General features: G+C 35.9%; 2 protein-coding genes across 6 annotated transcripts in view; one reads left to right on the top strand and one right to left on the bottom strand.

Annotated features, from left to right (window-relative positions):
* Window positions 1–19,296, bottom strand: part of CPM (carboxypeptidase M) — a 134,639-nt gene that overhangs the window by 11,078 nt on the left and 104,265 nt on the right. The gene's annotated exons all lie outside the window — the stretch shown is intronic.
* Window positions 1–19,296, top strand: part of MDM2 (MDM2 proto-oncogene) — a 45,450-nt gene that overhangs the window by 13,905 nt on the left and 12,249 nt on the right. For 3 of the 5 annotated variants that reach the window (XM_030866329.3, XM_030866325.3, XM_030866327.3), the window contains exons 9-12: window positions 2,107–2,267; window positions 5,961–6,116; window positions 7,157–7,234; window positions 8,907–10,824. In XM_030866329.3, the coding sequence (XP_030722189.1) occupies window positions 2,107–2,267; window positions 5,961–6,116; window positions 7,157–7,234; window positions 8,907–9,482 (971 nt within the window). In that variant the 3' untranslated portion in view covers window positions 9,483–10,824. Of the gene's footprint in view, window positions 1–2,106; window positions 2,268–5,960; window positions 6,117–7,156; window positions 7,235–8,906; window positions 10,825–19,296 lie in introns of those variants that run through there. The other 2 variants (XR_009565396.2, XR_009565397.2) reach the window with 1 other exon arrangement.

Below are 19,296 nucleotides of genomic sequence, written 5' to 3'. Positions count from 1 at the left end.
GTAGGGATGATGGCTGACTTCATTTTTGTATACCCACTGCCTCGCACTGTGCCAGACAGAAAGAAGGTGCTTGGATTTGTGCACTGAATGGTTCAATTATGATGAACCTATATTATGGATACCATATTCTGCAGCCATTAAAAGTAATGTAAAAGAATGTTTAAGAGAAAACAACCCCTGGGAAATCCCTGGAAGTCCAGTGGTTAGGACTCAGTGCTTTCACTGCAGGGGCCTGGTTTTGATCCCCGGGTGGGGAACTAAGATCTTGCAAGCCATGTGGTACGGCCAAAAAAAAAAAAGAAAGAAAACAACCCCAAGTTGTACATATAGTGTGATATAAATATGTTTTTTAGACGGAAGTAAATTTTTTAAATGACAGCTGGAAAATTATTATGCTAAAATGTTATTAGTAGTTATCTCAGTGGTAATATTATAGATGATTTACATTTAAATTTTTGTCTGTTTTTTAAAGATTTCTACTGTGAGTAATACAATACTTTAATAATCAGAAAAAAGCCCCAAATGTTATTAATAGAGTTAAAAAATACACATCAGCAGCATGGTTTTGGCCTTCTAGCCCACATCTTTCAATCAAGATCACCTTTTATAGGGAATACAGACATTAAGAACTTATATCAAGAACTTGTGATCTTGTAGAGATAAATACAAAATTAGAGGATATAAGCGTGTTTTGGGAGTTCAGAGCAAGAAGAGATAACTTCTGACTAGGAAGATCAAGAGAGGGAAATGGAGTGAGCAAAGGTGTGAGTTGTACCTGTTTCAGGCATATGGATTATATTTTATTTAATCTCATAACCCTGTTAGATACTTAACATATAAGGCTGCAGTGAGCACCCTTGCTCATAAATCCTTAAATGATTATGCAGATATTTGTCTAGGATAGAGAAACTGCCCATAAAATGTTACACTGTTTTGCGTTTTTACCAGTAGTGTATAAAAAGTTCTTTCTCCCAAATCTCTGAGACTGTCTCTCATTTTAATTTCTGTCATTCTCATGAGTGAAACATGGTATCTCATTTCAATTTGCATTTCCTTGATCACTGAGAGGTAAGCCATTTTTTCATGTTTATTAGTCATTTGTGTTTTATGCATTGCCCTTTCATATCTTTGACTCTTTTTTAAATTAAGTTTGTCTTTTACTTGGTTGGTAGGAGGCCTTTATATAAAGTGGGTATTAATCATTTTTTATTATGTGTTGCAGATTTTTTTTCAGTCTGACATTTGCCTTTTAGCTTCTTTTTTATAGTATTTTATTTTGCCATGTAAGCCTTAAGTAACTAACTTAATCTTGATAGTCTTTTTCTTGAGGGCTTTGTAGTGTCACATCATACTTTCCCACCCCGGTATATTCTCTTATATAAGCAGTTGGATGGTTTTGTTCCTTGTATTTGGTATTTTAATCCACTTGGAATTCATTTTTATGTCTGGTGTAAGGTAGGACTCTTCATTTATGTTCCTGACAGATTTGGTAACATTCTCACTTTAAGTCAGAGACAATTTCTTATTTAAAATAAAATGGACCAGGGACTTCCTGGCCGTCCACTGGTTAAGACTCCGTGCTTCCACTGCAGGGGGTGCAGGTTCGATCCCTGGTTGGAGAACTAAGATCCCTCATGCCGTGTGGCCAAAAAATAAATAAAATAAAATGGACCAGTTTTAACTGGTTTTGATTCCTGTTGAAAATACTGGATACTAAGGAAATTGAAACATTAGGAATACCTTCTAAGTAAGTTAAACAGTTGGTTCTTTCCAGGAAAAAAAGTGAAATCTTATATCCTAAATTCTGATTTTGACAGAAAAATTGTAGACTGGTTAATAAAAGGTCTAGATGGATTAAATTAATTGTGAGTTGATAAAGTTCTGAAACAAGCTTTAAAGCTTTTAAAACTGTAGTGTTCTGCTGTAACTCTAAGTTGGACAGATCCAATAAGAGTGTTGACTTTTGAAACAGTAGTAATTCACTATTTTTCTCTGTTTAATTTCATTGAAACAATTTTAGTACAGATAGGTAACTTAAGACAGCTCAATTTCTAAATACATTATAGTACAGCAATTTAATTAACTTGTTTTTCTTTACATATTCAGAAGAAAATTCAGATGAATTACCTGGTGAACGACAAAGAAAGCGCCACAAATCTGATAATATTTCCCTTTCCTTTGATGAAAGCCTTGCTCTGTGTGTAATAAGGGAGATATGTTGTGAAAGAAGCAGTAGCAGTGAATCGACAGGGACTCCATCAAATCCGGTAATCCTCTCATTTTAAATAAAACAGGACTCTCTTATTTTTAGTCTAGTTCTGGCAGTCCTAATAAGCATCCAGATAGAATGCACATGTATGATATGTGATTGCTGCTATACACTTGGTAAAATTTTCTTTCAAATGAAACTGTATAGATCTTCCCCACTCCCAACCCTGGGTTTGCGGAGAAGGGTGGAAGATAATGGAGTTGCACTGGAGTGTGTTGGTAAAATTAGTGCCTATGTTAGTTATTAATGTCACCCTACATATTGGAGAACCTTTGTGGGCCACTGCACCAAAGATATCTTAAGATTCTAAGCAATTTTGTTTTGCATATTTAGAGTAAATATATCTTATTACAGCTCTCAGCAAATAAGTGAACATAGCCTGATATCCACATTTGCCATATGTAGGTCTAGACATCAGGGGAGGTCTTTTTAATAAGGCTGTGAAATATTGGTATATTATTGCATGCATGATGGGAAAGTGTCAGTACTTTTTGATCATTGATACAAAATTCCAAAGTATTAGTCAGCATTAACATTCTTAAGAGATATCACTGAAGGAGGTTTTGTAAAGAAGTTTTTGCTAACAAGAATGCTTGAGAAATGGAATGTTTTCTTTCTTGTCATTATACATTTGTCTTTAAAATGTTATTAAAATTGGACTCTTTATTTGTGATATGGCAACATTTCATGGCGATTATTCTGGATATTAGTGATTATTTTATAGTTCTCTAGAAGATGTAAAGGATTGAACAAAATGTGATAGTAACCATTTTCTTTTTATGTATTATTCTTCATTATCTTTACATTTTTTTCTTCCAAAGCAGTGATTTTATGGATGCAGAAGTGCCTTCTGGAGTTAGTACTTAATAGAGCTGTTACTCATGTAGGCCACTAGATGGCATGGTGAGCTCCTCCAAGAGCAAGTTCTTCATTCAGTAGATATTTGTGTCTTTTCTATGCCAGGTTCCATTTGGCACTGGAGATACAGTGGTGGTCAAGGTAGTTATGATCCCTGCCCTCATTGGGAGATAGGTCATCAGCAATCAAACAAATAATTAAAATACTGAATAAATGCTATGAAAAAAATACAGGGTCTTGAGAACAAATATTTGTGATCTAAAAATTGAATCCAATTAAATAAAACTTGATGTCTCACCAACTTCATGTTTGGATAATTTTATTCCTTACAAATGGTTTTAATACAACGACTATGCGCCATTTAAACTTACAGTCTATTAAAGTTGTTTCAGAATTCTAGCTAAATGGTATTAAAAGTCCTTGTTCTTTCTACCTGGGACACTGCCTTGTTATCAAAGCAGTATAGAGGGTATTTCTTTTTGTTAGTCCTATTCTACGCTCTCTTCTAAAAATCCTCTCTGTTAAAGATCTATTGTTTTTGAGGCAAAGTCCCTAGTTGTGAAAGCTTTTGGTAAGGCTAATTTTTTTCCTTCATTTTAGCACGTCACATTATTTGGTCTTGTCATTCACCAATTTGTGAAGGGAGTTAAAGGAAAGTGCATTTGCCTCCCATCTTTTCTTTCTTTTGGGTTTAATACATTGGGGGAACTAAGGCTATATTCTAGGCTCTATACCAGGCAATTAACATATTTTATCACCTCAGCAGCCTCAAACTCCATTTATAGATGGGAAAACTAAGACTTGGGTGTTTCAAATAACTTGTTTAAGATCACATAACTAATAATTGTCACAATTGGAATTCAGAAAAACAGGGATTTTAAGATCTTTCCAGATCAAGCATGTCTGATACTTTTTAAATATACAGTATTTAAGAGTTTTTAGGTTTTTCTTTTTTGAACATTAGCTAAACTTTTGAAAACTTTCTTTTTTTTAATTTATTTGTTTATTTTTGACTGTGTTGGGTCTTCACTGCTGTGCGAGACCTTTCTCTAGTTGCGGTGAGCTGGGGCTATGTGCGGGCTTCTCATTGCCGTGGCTTCTCTTGTTGTGGAGCACAGGCTCTAGGTGCGCGGGCTTCAGTAGTTGTGGCTCACGGGCTCTGGAGTGCAGGCTCAGTAGTTGTGGCACACGGGCGTAGTTACTCTGCAGCATGTGGGATCTTCCTGGACCAGGGCTCGAACCCGTGTCCCCTGCACTGGCAGGCGGATTCTTAACTACTGCACCACCAGGGAAGTCCTGAAAACTACTTTTAATTTTGCTTTCTTCATAGAACCCTAGAATAGGAGTGGGCAAACTTTTTCTGTAAGGGGATGGATAGTAACTATTTGGGGCTTTGCAGGCCATATGGTATCTGTTTCAGCTACTCAACTCTACGGCTGTGAGGCAAAAACGGCCATAGACAACAAGTCTAATAGACAACGGGCACGGGTGTGTTCAGTAAAACTTTATTTATAAAAATAGATGGGTGGTGAGGCACAGTTTGCTGACTCCTGCCATAGAAGATGCTTTCTGAAACTTAATGTTTATTGTGATTTTTACCCCCTTATTCTAAACATAGTACACTAAAGCCTAGTTAATTGAAGTGTCCAGTTTCTTAGGTTATTAGAGCTGTTATTGTATTCTAGCTTGACTTGCGATTTTAATGTGATTGTTAATACAGCCTTTTTTTTAGGAATTAGAACTGCAGTTCAATGAATGTTGCTTTTACTACTACTTTCCTATCATCACGGTTTAAAACAGTCTTTTGACCTCAGTGGTTGTAAAATAAATACCTTGTTTTTGTTTTTATAAATGATGGGAATATTAGAGATCATTTAATCCAAACTCATGTGTCATAGATGAAATAGCTGTGGCCTTTACAAGCTAAATATGTCTAGGTTGAAAGTTACTTAGTGGCAAATCTAGAATAAGAATGTATGTATCCTGACTACTAGACCAAAATACTTTTTCTAGTTCTAGCCTTCTGCTTTGTGTATGTTCCTACCCTTAGCCACTGATGGCAAATATTATGGGACTGAAGGTTCTCTTAGGTTCTTATACTATTAATCAGTTTTAAAATGAATCACATGAGCAGATACAGAATTTTAAAAATAGATTTAAAAAATTATATCTGAAAGCTCTTCCAAAGAAATTATTCTCAAAGTTCATTAAACATAAATCATAATTATTGTATATGTTGTAGCTACTAGCATTCTACCAGTTGGAAGATATAAAGATGATTGAGACATGGTCTTAACTCTTAAAGTATGTATAATTCAGATAAGAAACGTGTACAAAATTATGTTTTGCAAAATTTGTGTGTGCAAATATACTCAATAATATAAGTAGCACAGATAATTAAAGGTGGGGAGTGCTCTTCTAGTTATAGTATTGACAAAGGCTTTGGCAAAAAAGGATGAGCAGAATTTGAAAACTATCAAGTTATTCCAGCTAGAGGGAAGGTGTGGAAGTTGAAGTTTGGTTTAGGAAACAGTTTAGATCTGGTTAATGTTCTTGTTTAGTGGGGATAGGGGGGTGTCTAGTTGGAGATAATATGAAAATGTTAATATAGACTTCCTGTATGTACCTTGAATGCCAAGGGAATTTGGCCTTTCCTTTTATATAATGGGGTTTTGAACAGAGAAAATATTTATCTAATCATAACCCAGAAGCTTAACCTAGTGTCAGTGTGCAGGATGGAACTGAGGGGGAATTAGGTGCACAGGGAAGAGTTAAGCTGTTGCAGGCCAACAGGTAATGAACATTAAGTCGCTTTTTTTCCCCTCGATTTTAGGATCTTGATGCTGGTGTAAGTGAACATTCAGGTGATTGGTTGGATCAGGATTCAGTTTCAGATCAATTCAGTGTAGAATTTGAAGTTGAGTCTCTGGATTCAGAAGATTATAGCCTTAGTGAAGAAGGACAAGAACTCTCAGATGAAGATGATGAGGTAGTTTTTTTTTCTCTGATTATATTCTAAAGTTCTTAAATACTTTCCATATTCGTTGACTGATGAGATTGAAATAATAATGTATTCAGATTTCACATCACAATCTTTGACTCTTGATTTATTCAAACTAGAATATTGGTTTGTGGACCTGAGGCTTTGTAATTCCTTGTTGTCTTATTTATATTTTTAAAAATGTAATGTCAAGAAGTCAGTAGGCCTTAATGAGCATTCTTATATTAGTCTACTCGTTTTTGAAAATATTTAATTCAATTCTCCTTTTTCATTTTTAATTTATGAAAAAGTAAAGCATGCATGCAGTTAAAAGTCACATACTACCAGCAGATCTGTTTCCTGGAAGTGACGAGCTTCAACATTTCTAGCTATTTCACTGTAATTTAATACTTCCATATTTATAAAACAAAAATGCTTGTACTGAATATTTTACTTTATTTATTTTAAACATTCCTGTATGTTGACTTTTTACCATAGTGGGTGAGGATTTTACCATCCTCCATTTCCCCCCCTTTATATTCACTCATTCCATGACACCTTTGTCTCAGATATCTCATATATAACATAATTGGACCCCCGTATTTGCGAGTTCCACATTGGTGGATTCAACCAAGTGCAGATTGGAAATATTCGAGTAAAAAAAAAAAAAAATTCCAGGAAGTTTCAAAATGCAAAACTTGAATTTGCTGTGGGCCATCAACTATTTACATAGCGTTTACATTGTATTTACAACTTTTCATATAGCATTTATTAGGTATTATAAGTAATCTAGAGATGATTTGACGTGTAGGGGAGGATGTGCATAGATTGTATGCAAATACTATGCCATCTTACATAAGGGACTTGGGCATCTGCAGATTTAGGTATCCTTATGGGTCCTGGAACCAGTCTGCCCACAGATACGGAGGAATGACTGAGTACATGTTGTTTGTTTAGGACTTATCACTTATCACTAAGAAGCCTTACTGGTTGAAGAAAAAAGGTGATGAATTGATGGTAATGGTTTTTTTTGTTTTTCTTTTTCTTAGGTGTATCGAGTTACTGTGTATCAGGCAGGGGAGAGTGATACAGATTCATTTGAAGAAGATCCTGAAATTTCCTTAGCTGTAAGTATGCATTTACTTTTTCAAGGAATCAAAAAATAACATTGAAGTCAAGATTAGAAAGATATGTCTAGTCTACTTCTTGACATGAGGTAGTTTTTATAAAGTTAACATTTTTTTTTTAAGTTTTAATGGTTTAAAATATTTTTGTTCTTTTATTGGGTTGGGATCTGTTGCTATACTTTTTAGTTTTTTTGTGTTGGAATTTGAACTTTTGAAGAACTTCATTATGGAAAATTTTGGGTATGTACAGCATAGAGAATAGTATAATGTATCTCCGTTGTACTTATCACTCAGGTCTAACAGTTACCAATATTTTGCCAATCTTATCAAATATGAATATCATATTGATTTGTATTAGAATATGTGGTGGGATTTTCTATTAAAGAAATCTGGACTTAAACATTTACATTTCATGCTTCACAGGGTTCCTCAGGTATTGGATGTGTGTTTTTTTAACCAAATATTATTGCTTTAATTTTTGTTCTTAAATACTGCTTTTTGTTATATTTGGATAGGAAATCTCAGTTTTCTCTTTCTGAGATAGAAACAATTATTAATTATCCAAATACTAAAAAGGAGGAGAAATTGTAAAATCTTAGGAAAATATTTTGCTATATTAAATTCAAGTAACTAGTTGAGTCATTTGATGTCAGGCTGAGTGAAATGTTTTAGACATAGATCTTGTAATTTATCGGACTCTTGAAGCACTTTCTTCCTGTATTACAAGACCTGTCTTTGGTTTTATCATTTAGTAGATACCTGCTTTTACAACTTGAAAGAACCATTGTGGGAGAATGAAGTTTCCACCCTTATTGCTAATATCTTATGTCATTTGTCAGGCAACTTAAAAATGGTTACATTATTCATGGCAAGATAGGAAGGACCTCTTATGGCAAGTTTTACATGCACAGTGTCCTCAGGCAAGAACCATGCTTCTCGTAAGGCAGGGAGATAAGGGATATGTTCAGTAAAGAGGCTTGGGATGTGGGGGAATTTGTTATCCAGATTGCATAGTGGGTGGAAAGGTTTGAGAAATAAGTTGGAATAAGGATGAAGCAATGAGCAGTTACAGAGACGAGAACACAGAAAAGGATAGACAAGTAAGGGGCATACATTCTGGATAGTGACAAGGATGGCAGAGTTTATCTGGCTGTGATTGCTGAAAAGAATGTTTTAGCATTTCCTTTGTGGGTGTAGTTAGGGAACACCCAGTTGAGCCCTGGTTTTAGAGCACTTCTAAGAGAGTCTTAGTCAATGGCAGACTGGTTGATAGTTTTGTCTAGATTGATTTGGTGGACTGGGCACAGTATCAGGTTTGAGCCTTTAAGGGAGTGGAGTGGGTACAGGCTTCATTACAGAGAAGATCCCATAGCACTTGCTTTAACTAAATGAACCAACTCTGTCCTTGAACAGATAACTTTACAGGTACATGGTTAAGGTCATGGTGAATACGTTTTTCATTTTAGAATTTTTAGCATAGTTTGGCTGGGAAAAAAATGTATTTACAAGCTCATGCTTGAGGAAAGACTGTTGAGTGCTTTATATAAGACATGAAATGCTGAAAATTGAGCTGTATGATACATTTTACCTTAGACATATTGAACAAGTTGCTAGCGTTGCTGTGACTGGTTATTGAAGGGTTACGGAAGCTAACTGTCTTGTTTCCTTGAAGGACTATTGGAAGTGTACTTCATGCAGTGAAATGAATCCTCCCCTTCCACCTCATTGCAACAGATGTTGGGCCCTTCGTGAAAATTGGCTTCCTGAAGATAAAGGGAAAGATAAAGGGAAAATGTCTGAGAAAGCCAAACTAGAAAACTCAGCACAAGTAGAAGAGGGCTTTGATGTCCCTGACTGTAAGAAATCTACAGTGAATGATTCCAAAGAATCATGTGTTGAGGAAAATGATGATAAGATCACACAAGCCTCCCTATCCCAAGAAAGTGAGGACTATTCTCAGCCATCAACTTCTAATAGTATCATTTATAGTAGCCAAGAAGATGTCAAAGAGTTGGAGAGGGAAGAAACACAAGACAAAGAAGAAAGTGTGGAATCTAGTTTTCCTCTTAATGCCATTGAACCTTGTGTGATTTGCCAAGGTCGACCTAAAAATGGTTGCATAGTCCATGGCAAAACAGGACATCTTATGGCATGCTTTACATGTGCAAAGAAGCTAAAGAAAAGGAATAAGCCCTGCCCCGTATGCAGACAACCAATTCAAATGATTGTGCTAACTTATTTCCCCTAGTTGAACTACCTATAAAAGTAGAATTATATATTTCTAACTATATAAGCCCCAAAATTTAGACATGAATTTATTTTTATTTTTTTAGCTGTATCAAAGCAAGAAAGTATCTTACTACATGTAGGTTTCTCCCAATAGTGAATAGTTACTTCCTTTTAGGAAAATGCCCCTTCTGTTGATATTTTATATTTGGGTTTTAATGTAATTTGGATTGGATATAGAGTTCATCCTTTACCCCTCTACCCCCTTTTTTTTTTTTTTTGGGCTGCACCGCTCTGCATGTGGATCTTAGTTCCCCAACCAGGGATCAAACCCACGCCCCCTGCAGTGGTAGTGCAGAGTCTTAACCACTGTACCATCAGGGAAATTCCTACCGCTCGTTATTTAAAATAATTTCCACTTTCTCTTAAATGAGAAGTATCTGACCTTTTAAAAAATATATAAGTAGGACATTTAAATGTAACTTATTCAGTACCTTTCATGTAAGGAGGAAAAGTTCGTGTGAAAGATTTAATATTTAAATTTTACATACTCTTAAACTTTCCAATCCTTAGTTTCTCTAGTCTTTCAGAGCCTCTTAAAAATAAGTCCCCTGCATACGAACCTTCAAATTGCCAACTTTCAAAGATGCGAATGTGAGCTGGCATGTCCAGTCACGAAAGTTCACGTGAGTGGAGTACGTTGTCATGTGCGTGCATCCCCTACAAATGGTTGTGCTTTTGTGTACTTTACTGTGTAGAGTACAGTAGTATAGTATCTTTATCTCAAGCCCAGGATGTCTGGAAGCAAGCATAAAAGCAGCAGTGATGTAGCTGATACTGCTGATGGAAACAAAAGTGCAAATAATTGAGAGTGGAGTGACAAGAGGAAGAAGTATCAGAAGAACCAAAGAGATTCACGATGCAGAAAATGGCAAGGGTTTTTTCTTTATTTGAGGAGGCACTGTTAGTTTTTGAGGCACAGGACCCGAACGTAGAGTGGTACACGAAGGTTGCAGCAGCCGTTCAGAATGCAATCCAGTGCTACCGTGTTATCTATGAGGAGAAAAAAAGAGCTACTACCCAGACATCATGGGATCGGTTTTTCAAGAGGGTAGGTAGAATTGAATCCAGCGAGGAACCAGAACCTGTGCCATCAACGTCAGGTGTGAGTGAAATTGCAGCTTGCCCTCCATCTCCTGTTGCTGACAATCCTTCAGCTCTGTCATCTCCCACCTCTTCTCCCTCCTTCAGTCAGTAACTCTTCTTGCCTGTTCACTTGATGCCAGCCCCTGTATGCCAGCTGTTGTACTGTACTACTGTACTTTTCAAGGTACTGTACTGTAAGATTAAAAATGTTTTCTTTATTTTTTGTGTTTGTTTTTTATGCATTATTTGTGTGAAAATATTATAAACCTATTACAGTACAGTACTATATAGCCGATTGTGTTAGTTGTGTTAGGTACCTAGGCTAATTTTGTTGGACTTATGAACAAATTGGTCTTACGAACGGGCTCTCGGAACTGAACTCGTTCGTTGCAGGGGACTTACCGTATTCTTTCTAGATAAAAGAACTAGGTAGATCGTTTTGGTGCTATGTAAGTAGCACTTACATATTTCTCATTCTCCAGTCTCTTTGATATGGTAAGGGATATAATAAACAGGAGGACTGTTTGTTTTTATACTAGCTGAAATTGTCCTAACTTCTCTAAATTGTCCAAAAATTATAAGAATGACATCCTATAAGAATGATGGGATCAGAACATAAAATTCTGAAATAACTCTCAAACTGTATAGATTAACATCTTGATTTATATTAAATCTTCAACAAAATAGTGGAAAATAACAACTTTGATTTAAGGTCCCAGTGTATTTCTCCAGTATATGTCAGTTGTACATACTCGGGTGAGGACAATAAAATTAACTGAGCTATGAGTTTAGAACAGAACTGAGGGATAGTTTTGCACAACATGTTTGTGTGTCAGTTACAGAACATTGTGTTAAACTTTAAAAACAAAAACCACACACACATATGACTTACCCATATATAGATATGTAAGTAACGGCTGAAGGGATCAGCACCTTAGCCAAAGAGTGGTCCTCAAATAGAGTAAAGCTTTATTAATTTGGGATTTATAATACTTCAACTAGAACTAAGTAGAATTGATCCTCTCTGAGGACAGAGAAATAAAAATGAGATTATAAACACTATATAGTCAGCCCTCCATACCTGTGGATTCAGCATCCATGGATTTAACCAACCACTGGTTTGGAAATATTCAGGAAAAAGATTCCAGAAAGTTTCAAAAAGAACACTTGAATTTGCTGTGCACTGGCAACTACATAGCATTTGCATTGTGTCAGGTATTTAAATCTAGAGATTTAAAGTATGTGGGAGGATGTGCATAGGTTATATGCAAATACCATACCATTTTATATAAGGGACTTGAGCATCGAAGATTTTGGTGTCCCGGGGTTGGGGGGGGGGGTGCATCTTGGAACCAATCCGCCATGGATACTGAGGGACAACTGTATATTATTCAATGATTCTGCTGTTTACAAGACGTTCAAATCGGTGCAAATAGAGTTTCATTCACCATATATATATGCATTACTAATGCAGTCTTGATTGTCTAAATTTTTAGGTGTAGCATGCGTTTTATTGATTTACAAATAAAAGATTAAATGTTTAAGAATTGTTTAAAAAATGTGATTATTGGATCTTATAGGCAATTTTCCCATAATAATGAGTTTTTTCTTCCAGTATTGAGGTAATTGACATACAGTATTGTATAAGTTTAAGGTGTACAGCATAATGATTTGACTTGTTTACATTCATGAAATGATTATTACAATTAGTTTAGTGAACATTATCTCATAGATACAACACTAAAGACAAAATTTTTGTTCTTGTGATGACAACTCAGGGTTTATTCTCTTTCATATATAACATACCACACTGTTAATTATATATATCATGTTGTACATTATATCTTTAGTACTTATAACTGGAAGTTTGTACCATTTTATTGCCTCTATCCATTTCCCTCTCCCCCCACTCCCCACCTCTGGTAACCAAAAATCTGATCTCTTTTTCTATTTATTTGGATTTTTTGTAAGTATAAAGACCTACAGTACTATTGATTTGTTCATGTTATACAAGAGTGGTTTGGTATTTCTGTACATTTTCGAATGATTACCACAGTAAGTCTCGTTATGATATGTTGCTATGCAAAGGTATTACATAGTTATTGCCTATAATCCACACAGTGTAAATTTTACACCATGACTCATTTAAATACTTTGCAACTGAAGGTTTGTACCTCTTAATGTCCCTCACTTATTTCTTTCCTCCTTTTACCTCCCTTCTCTCTGGCAACCACCTGTTCTCTGTATCTGTAACTTTCGGTTTTGTTGTGTTCGTTTTATAGATTCCACTTATAAGTAAACGTATTTGTCCTTCTCTGTCTGACTTATCACTTAGCATAATACTCTCTAGGTCCATACATATTGTTGCAAATGTTAAGATTTTATTCTTTTTTATGGCTAATATTCCGTGTGTGTGTGTTTGTGTGTACTACATCTTCTTTACCCATTGTTTGCTAATGGACACTTGGGTTGCTTCCATATATTTGCTGTTGTAAACAGTGCCGCCGTGAACGTTGGGGTGCATGTACATTTTTTTTTTTTTTTGGCTGCACCACAAGGCATGTGGGATTTTAGTTCTCTGACCAGGGATTGAACCTGTGACTCCTGCGTTGGAAGTGTGGAGTCTTAACCACTGGACCACCAGCGAAGTTCTGCTGCATGTAAATTTTTCAATTAGTGCCTTTGGTTTTTTCTAGATATATGCCCTGGAGTGGGATTGCTGGATCATATGGTAGCTATGTTTTTAGTTTTTTGAGGGAACTCTGTACTGTTTTCTGTAATGGCTGCAGCAATTTACATGCCCACCAACAATGTACAAGGATTCCTCACCAACACTTATTTGTTTTCTTGATAATAGCCATTCTGACAGGTGTGACGCGTATCTCAATTGTGATTTTGATTTGCATTTCCCTGATGATTAGGGATGTTCAGCGTCTTTTCATGTACCTGTTGGCCATCTGTATGTCTTCTCTGGAGAAATGTCTGTTAAGGTCTTCTGCCCATTTTTTAATAGGATTGTTTTTTTGATGCTTAGTTGTATGACTTCTTTATATCAATATATTTTGGGTTTTATCCCCGTGTCAAATATATCATTTGCAAGTATCTTCTCCCGTTCAATAGGTTGTCTTTTCATTTTGATGATAGTTTCTCTAGCTGTGCAAAAGCTTTTTAGTTTGATGTAGTCCCATTTGTTGATTTTTTGCTTTTTGTTTCCCTTGCCTGAGGACACACATCCAAAAGGAAAAAAAAAAAAAATCACTAAGACCAATGTCAAACAGCAAACTACCTGTTTTCTTCTAGAAGTTTTATGGTTTCAGGTCTTACATTTAAGTCCTTAATCTATTTTGAATTTATTTTAGTGAATGGTGTGAGAGCCTAGTCCAGTTTCTTTTGCATATAGTTGTCTCGATTTCTCAACACCACTTATTGAAGAGGCTGTCTTTTTCCCATTGTACATTCTTGCCTCCTTTGTCATAGATTAATTGACCATAAGTGTGTGGGTTTCTTTCTGGACTCTGTATTCTGTTCCATTGATCTATGTGTCTGTTTTTGTGGCAGTACCATACTATTTTGATGACTAGCTTTGTAGTATAGTTTAAACCAAGGAGCGTGAGACCTCCAGCTTTGTTCTTTTTTCTCAAGATTGTTTTGGCTGTTCAGGGTTTTGTGTGTGTGTGTTTCCATACAAATTTTAGAATTAGTTCTAGTTCTGTGAAAAATACCATTGATATTTTGTTAAGGATTAGATTGATATGTAGATTTCCTTGGATAGTATGGTCATTTGAATAATGTTAATTCTTCCAATCCATGAACACAGTATATGTTTCTGTCTGTGTCATATTCAATTTCTTTCATCGATGTCCCATAGTTTTGTTTATTGAATTTTATTTTTTTATACAACAGATTCTTATTAGTTATCCATTTTATACATACTAGTGTATATATGTCAATCCCAATCTTGCATTTCATCACAGCCCCACCCCCCTCCCCGCAGCTTTCACCCTTTGGTGTCCATACATTTGTTCTCTACATCTGTGTCTCAGTTTCTACCCTGCAAACCGGTTCATCTGTACCATTTTTCTAGGTTCCACATACATGTGTTAATATACGATATTTGTTTTTCTGACTTCACTCTGTATGACAGTCTCTAGATTCATCCCTGTCTCTACAAATGACCCAATTTCGTTCCTTTTTATGGCTGAGTAATATTCCATCGTATATATGTACCACATCTCCTTTATCTGTTCATCTGTAGATGTCCATTTAGGTTGCTTCCATGACCTGGCTATTGTAAGTAGTGCTGCACTGAACATTGGGGTGCATGTGTCTTTTTGAATTACGGTTTTCTCTGGATATATGCCCAGTAGTGGGATTGCTGGGTCATATGGTAATTCTATTTTTAGTTTTTTAAGGAACCTCTATACTGTTCTCCATAGTGGCTGTATCACTTTACATTCCCACCAGCAGTGCAAGAGGGTTCCCTTTTCTCCACACCCTCTCCAGCATTTGTTGTTTGTAGGTTTTCTGATGATGCCCATGTTAACTGGTGTGAGGTGATACCTCATTGTAGTTTTGATTTGCATTTCTCTAATAATTAGTGATGTTGAGCAGCTTTTCATGTGCTTCTTGGCCATCTGTATGTCTTCTTTGGAGAAATGTCTGTTTAGGTTTTCTGCCCATTTTTGGATTGGATTGTTTGTTTTTTTAATATTGAGCTGCATGCGCTGTTTATATATTTTGGAGATTAACCCTTTGATGATTCATTTGCAAATATTTTCTCCCATACTGAGGGTGTGTTTTCATCTCGTTTGTAGTTTCCTTTGCTTTGCAAAAGCTTTGAAGTTTCACTAGGTTCCATTTGTTTATTTTTGTTTTTATTTCCATTACTCTAGGAGGTGTATCAAAAAAGATCTTGCTGTGATTTATGTCAAAGAGTATTCTTCCTGTGTTTTCCTCTAAGAGTTTTATAGTGTCTGGCCTTACATTTAGGTCTCTAATCCATTTTGAGTTTATTTTTGTGTGTGGTGTTAGGGAGTGTTCTAATTTCATTCTTTTACATGCAGCTGTCCAGTTTTCCCAGCACCACTTATTTAAGTGACTCTTTTCTCCATTGTATATCCTTGCCTCCTTTGTCATACATTAGTTGACCGTAAGTGTGTGGGTTTACCTCTGGGCTTTCTATCTTGTTCCATTGATCTATATTTCTGATTATGTGTCAGTACCATATTGTCTTGATTACTGTAGCTTTGTAGTATAGTCTGAACTCAAGGAGTCTGATTCCTCCATCTCCCATTTTTTTCCCTCAAGACTGCTTTGGCTATTCGGGATCTTTTTGTGTCTCCATACAAATTTTACGATGATTTGTTCTAGTTCTGTAAAAAATGCCATTGGTAGTTTGATAGAGATTGCATTAAATCTGTAGATTGCTTTGGGTAGTAGAGTCATTTTCACAATGTTGATTCTTCCAATTAAAGAACATGGTATATCTCTGCATCTGTTTGTATCATTTTTAATTTCTTTCATCAGTGTCTTACAGTTTCCTGCATACAGGTCTTTTGTCTTCCTAGGTAGGTTTATTCCTAGGTATTTTATTCTTTTTGTTGCAGTGGTAAATGGGAGTGTTTCCTTAACTTCTATTTCAGACTTTTCATCATTAGTGTATAGGAATGCAAGAGACTTCTGTGCATTAATTTTGTATCCTGCAACTTTACCAAATTCATTGATTAGCTCTAGTAGTTTTCTGGTGACATCTTTAGGATTCTCTATGTATAGTATCATGTCATCTGCAAACAGTGACAGTTTTGCTTCTTCTTTTCCAATTTGTATTCCTTTTATTTCTTTTTCTTCCTTGATTGCCATGGCTAGGAGTTCCAAAACTGTGTTGAATAATAGTGGTGAGAGTGGACATCCTTCTCTTTTTCCTGATGTTAGAGGAAATGATTTCAGTTTTCCACCATTGAGAACGATGTTTGCTGTGGGTTTGTCGTATATGGTCTTTATTATGTTGTTGTAGGTTCCCTCTGTGCCCACTTTCTGGAGAGTTTTTATAAATGGGTGTTGAATTTTGTCAAAAGCTTTTTCTGCATCTATTGATATGATCATATGGATTTTCTTCTTCAATTTGTTAATATGGTGTATCACATTGATTGATTTGCGTATATTGAAGAATTCCTGGCATAAATCCCTCTTTATCATGGTGTATGATCCTTTTAATGTGTTGTTGGATTCTGTTTGCTAGTATTTTGTTGAGGATTTTTGCATCAATATTCATCCGTGATATTGGTCTGTAATTTTCTTTTTTTTGTAGTATCTTTGTCTGGTTTTTGTATCAGGGTGATGGTGGCCTCATAGAATGAGTTTGGGAGTGTTCCTTCCTCTGCAATTTTTTGGAAGAGGTCGAGAAGGATGGGTGTTAGCTCTTCTCTAAATGTTTGATAGAATTCACCTGTGAAGCCATCTGGTAGTGAACTTTTGTTTGTTGGAAGATTTTTAGTCACAGTTTCATTTTCATTACTTGTGATTGGTCTGTTCATATTTTCTGTTTCTTCCTGGTTCAGTCTTGGAAGGTTATACCTTTCTAAGAATTTGTCCACTTCTTCCAGGTTGTCCATTTAATTGGCATAGAGTTGCTTGTAGTAGTCTCTTAGGATGCTTTGTATTTCTGCGGTGTGTTGTAACTTCTCCTTTTTCATTTCTAATTTTATTGATTTGAGTCCTCTCCCTCTTTTTCTTGATGAGTGTGGATAATGGTTTATCAATTTTGTTTATCTTCTCAAAGAACCAGCTTTTAGTTTTATTGATCTTTGCTATTGTTTTCTTTGTTCCTATTTCATTTATTTCTGCTCTGATTTTTTTTTTTTTTTTTTTTTTTTTTGCGGTACACGGGCCTCTCACTGTTGTGGCCTCTCCCGTTGCGGAGCATAGGCTCCGGACGTGCAGGCTCAGCGGCCATGGCTCATGGGCCCAGCCACTCCGCGGCATGTGGGATCCTCCCGGACTGGGGCACAAACCCATGTCCCCTGCATTGGCAGGCAGACTCTGAACCACTGGGCCACCAGGGAAGCCCTCTTCTCTGATTTTTATTTCTTTCCTTCTGCTAACCTTGGGTTTTGTTTGTTCTTCTTTTTCTAGTTCCTTTAGGTGAAACTTTAGATTGAGATTTTTCTTGTTTCTTGAGGTTGGCTTTGGCTTGTGTTGCTATAAAGTTCCGTCTTAGAACTGCTTTTGCTGCATCCCATAGGTTTTGGATCATCATGTTTTCATTGTCATTTGTCTCTAGGTATTTTTCGATTTCCTCTTTGATTTCTTCAGTGATCTCTTGGTTATTTAGTAACGTATTGTTTAGCCTCCATGTGTTTGTGTTTTTTACGTTTTTTCCCCTGTAATTGATTTCTAATCTCATAATGTTGTGGTCAGAAAAGATGCTTGATATGATTTCAATTTTCTTAAATTTACTGAGGCTTGATTTGTGACCCAAGATGTGATCTATCCTGGAGAATGTTCCGTACACACCTGAGAAGAAAGTGTAATCTACTGTTTTTGAATGGAATGTCCTATAAATATCAGTTAAATCTATCTGGTCTATTGTGTCATTTAAAGCTTGTTTTTCCTTATTAATTTTCGGTTTGGATGATCTGTCCATTGGTGTAAGTTGAGATGTTAAAGTCCCCCACTATTATTGTGTTACTGTCAATTTCCTGTTTTATAACTGTTAGCAGTTGCCTTATGTATTGAGGTGCTCCTGTGTTGGGTGCATATATATTTAAATTGTTATATTTATGCAGTTTAATTTGCATATATATTTATATGTTAAATTGTTGATCCCTTGATCATTATGTAGTGTCCTTCCTTGTCTCTTGTAACAGTCTTTATTTTAAAGTGTATTTTATCTGATACGAGTATTGCTACTGCAGCTTTCCTTTGATTTCCATTTTCATTATCTTTTTCCATCCCCTCACTTTGAGTCTGTATGTGTCCCTAGGTCTAAAGTGGGTTTCTTGTAGACAGCATATAGATGGGTCTTGTTTTTGTATCCATTCAGCAAGCCTGGGTCTTTTGGTTGGAGCATTTAATCCATTTACGTTTAAGGTAATTATCGATATGTATGTTCCTATGATCATTTTCTTAATTGTTTTGGGTTTGTTTTTGTAGGTACTTTTCTTCTCTGTGTTTCCCACTTAGAGAAGTTCCTTTAGCATTTGTTGTCGAGCTGGTTTGGTGGTACTGAATTCTCTTAGCTTTTGCTTGTCTGTAAAGCTTTTGCTTTCTCCATCGAATCTGAATGAGTAATCTTCGTTGTAGGTTCTTCCCTTTCAACACTTTAAATATGTCATGCCACTCCATTTTGGCTTGTAGAGTTTCTGCTGAGAAATCAGCTATTAACCTTATGGGAGTTTCCTTCTATGTTATTTGTCGTTTTTCTCTTGCAGCTTTCAATAATTTTTCTTTGTCTTTAACTTTTGCTAATTCGATTACTGTGTGTCTCAGTGTGTTTCTCCTTGGGTTTATCCTGTATGGGACTCTCTGCACTTCCTGGGCTTGGGTGGCTTTTTCCTTTCCCATGTTAGGGAAGTTTTCGACTATAATCTCTTGAAATATTTTCTCAGGTCATTTCTCTCTCTCTTCTCCTTCTGGGACCCCTATAATGTGAATGTTGTTGCTTTTAATGTTGTCCCAGAGGTGTCTTAGGC

Source organism: Globicephala melas, chromosome 10 (assembly GCF_963455315.2).
Source record: "Globicephala melas chromosome 10, mGloMel1.2, whole genome shotgun sequence".
NCBI classification, from domain to species: Eukaryota; Metazoa; Chordata; class Mammalia; order Artiodactyla; family Delphinidae; genus Globicephala; species Globicephala melas.
This window is presented reverse-complemented; position numbering and strand designations above follow the sequence as displayed.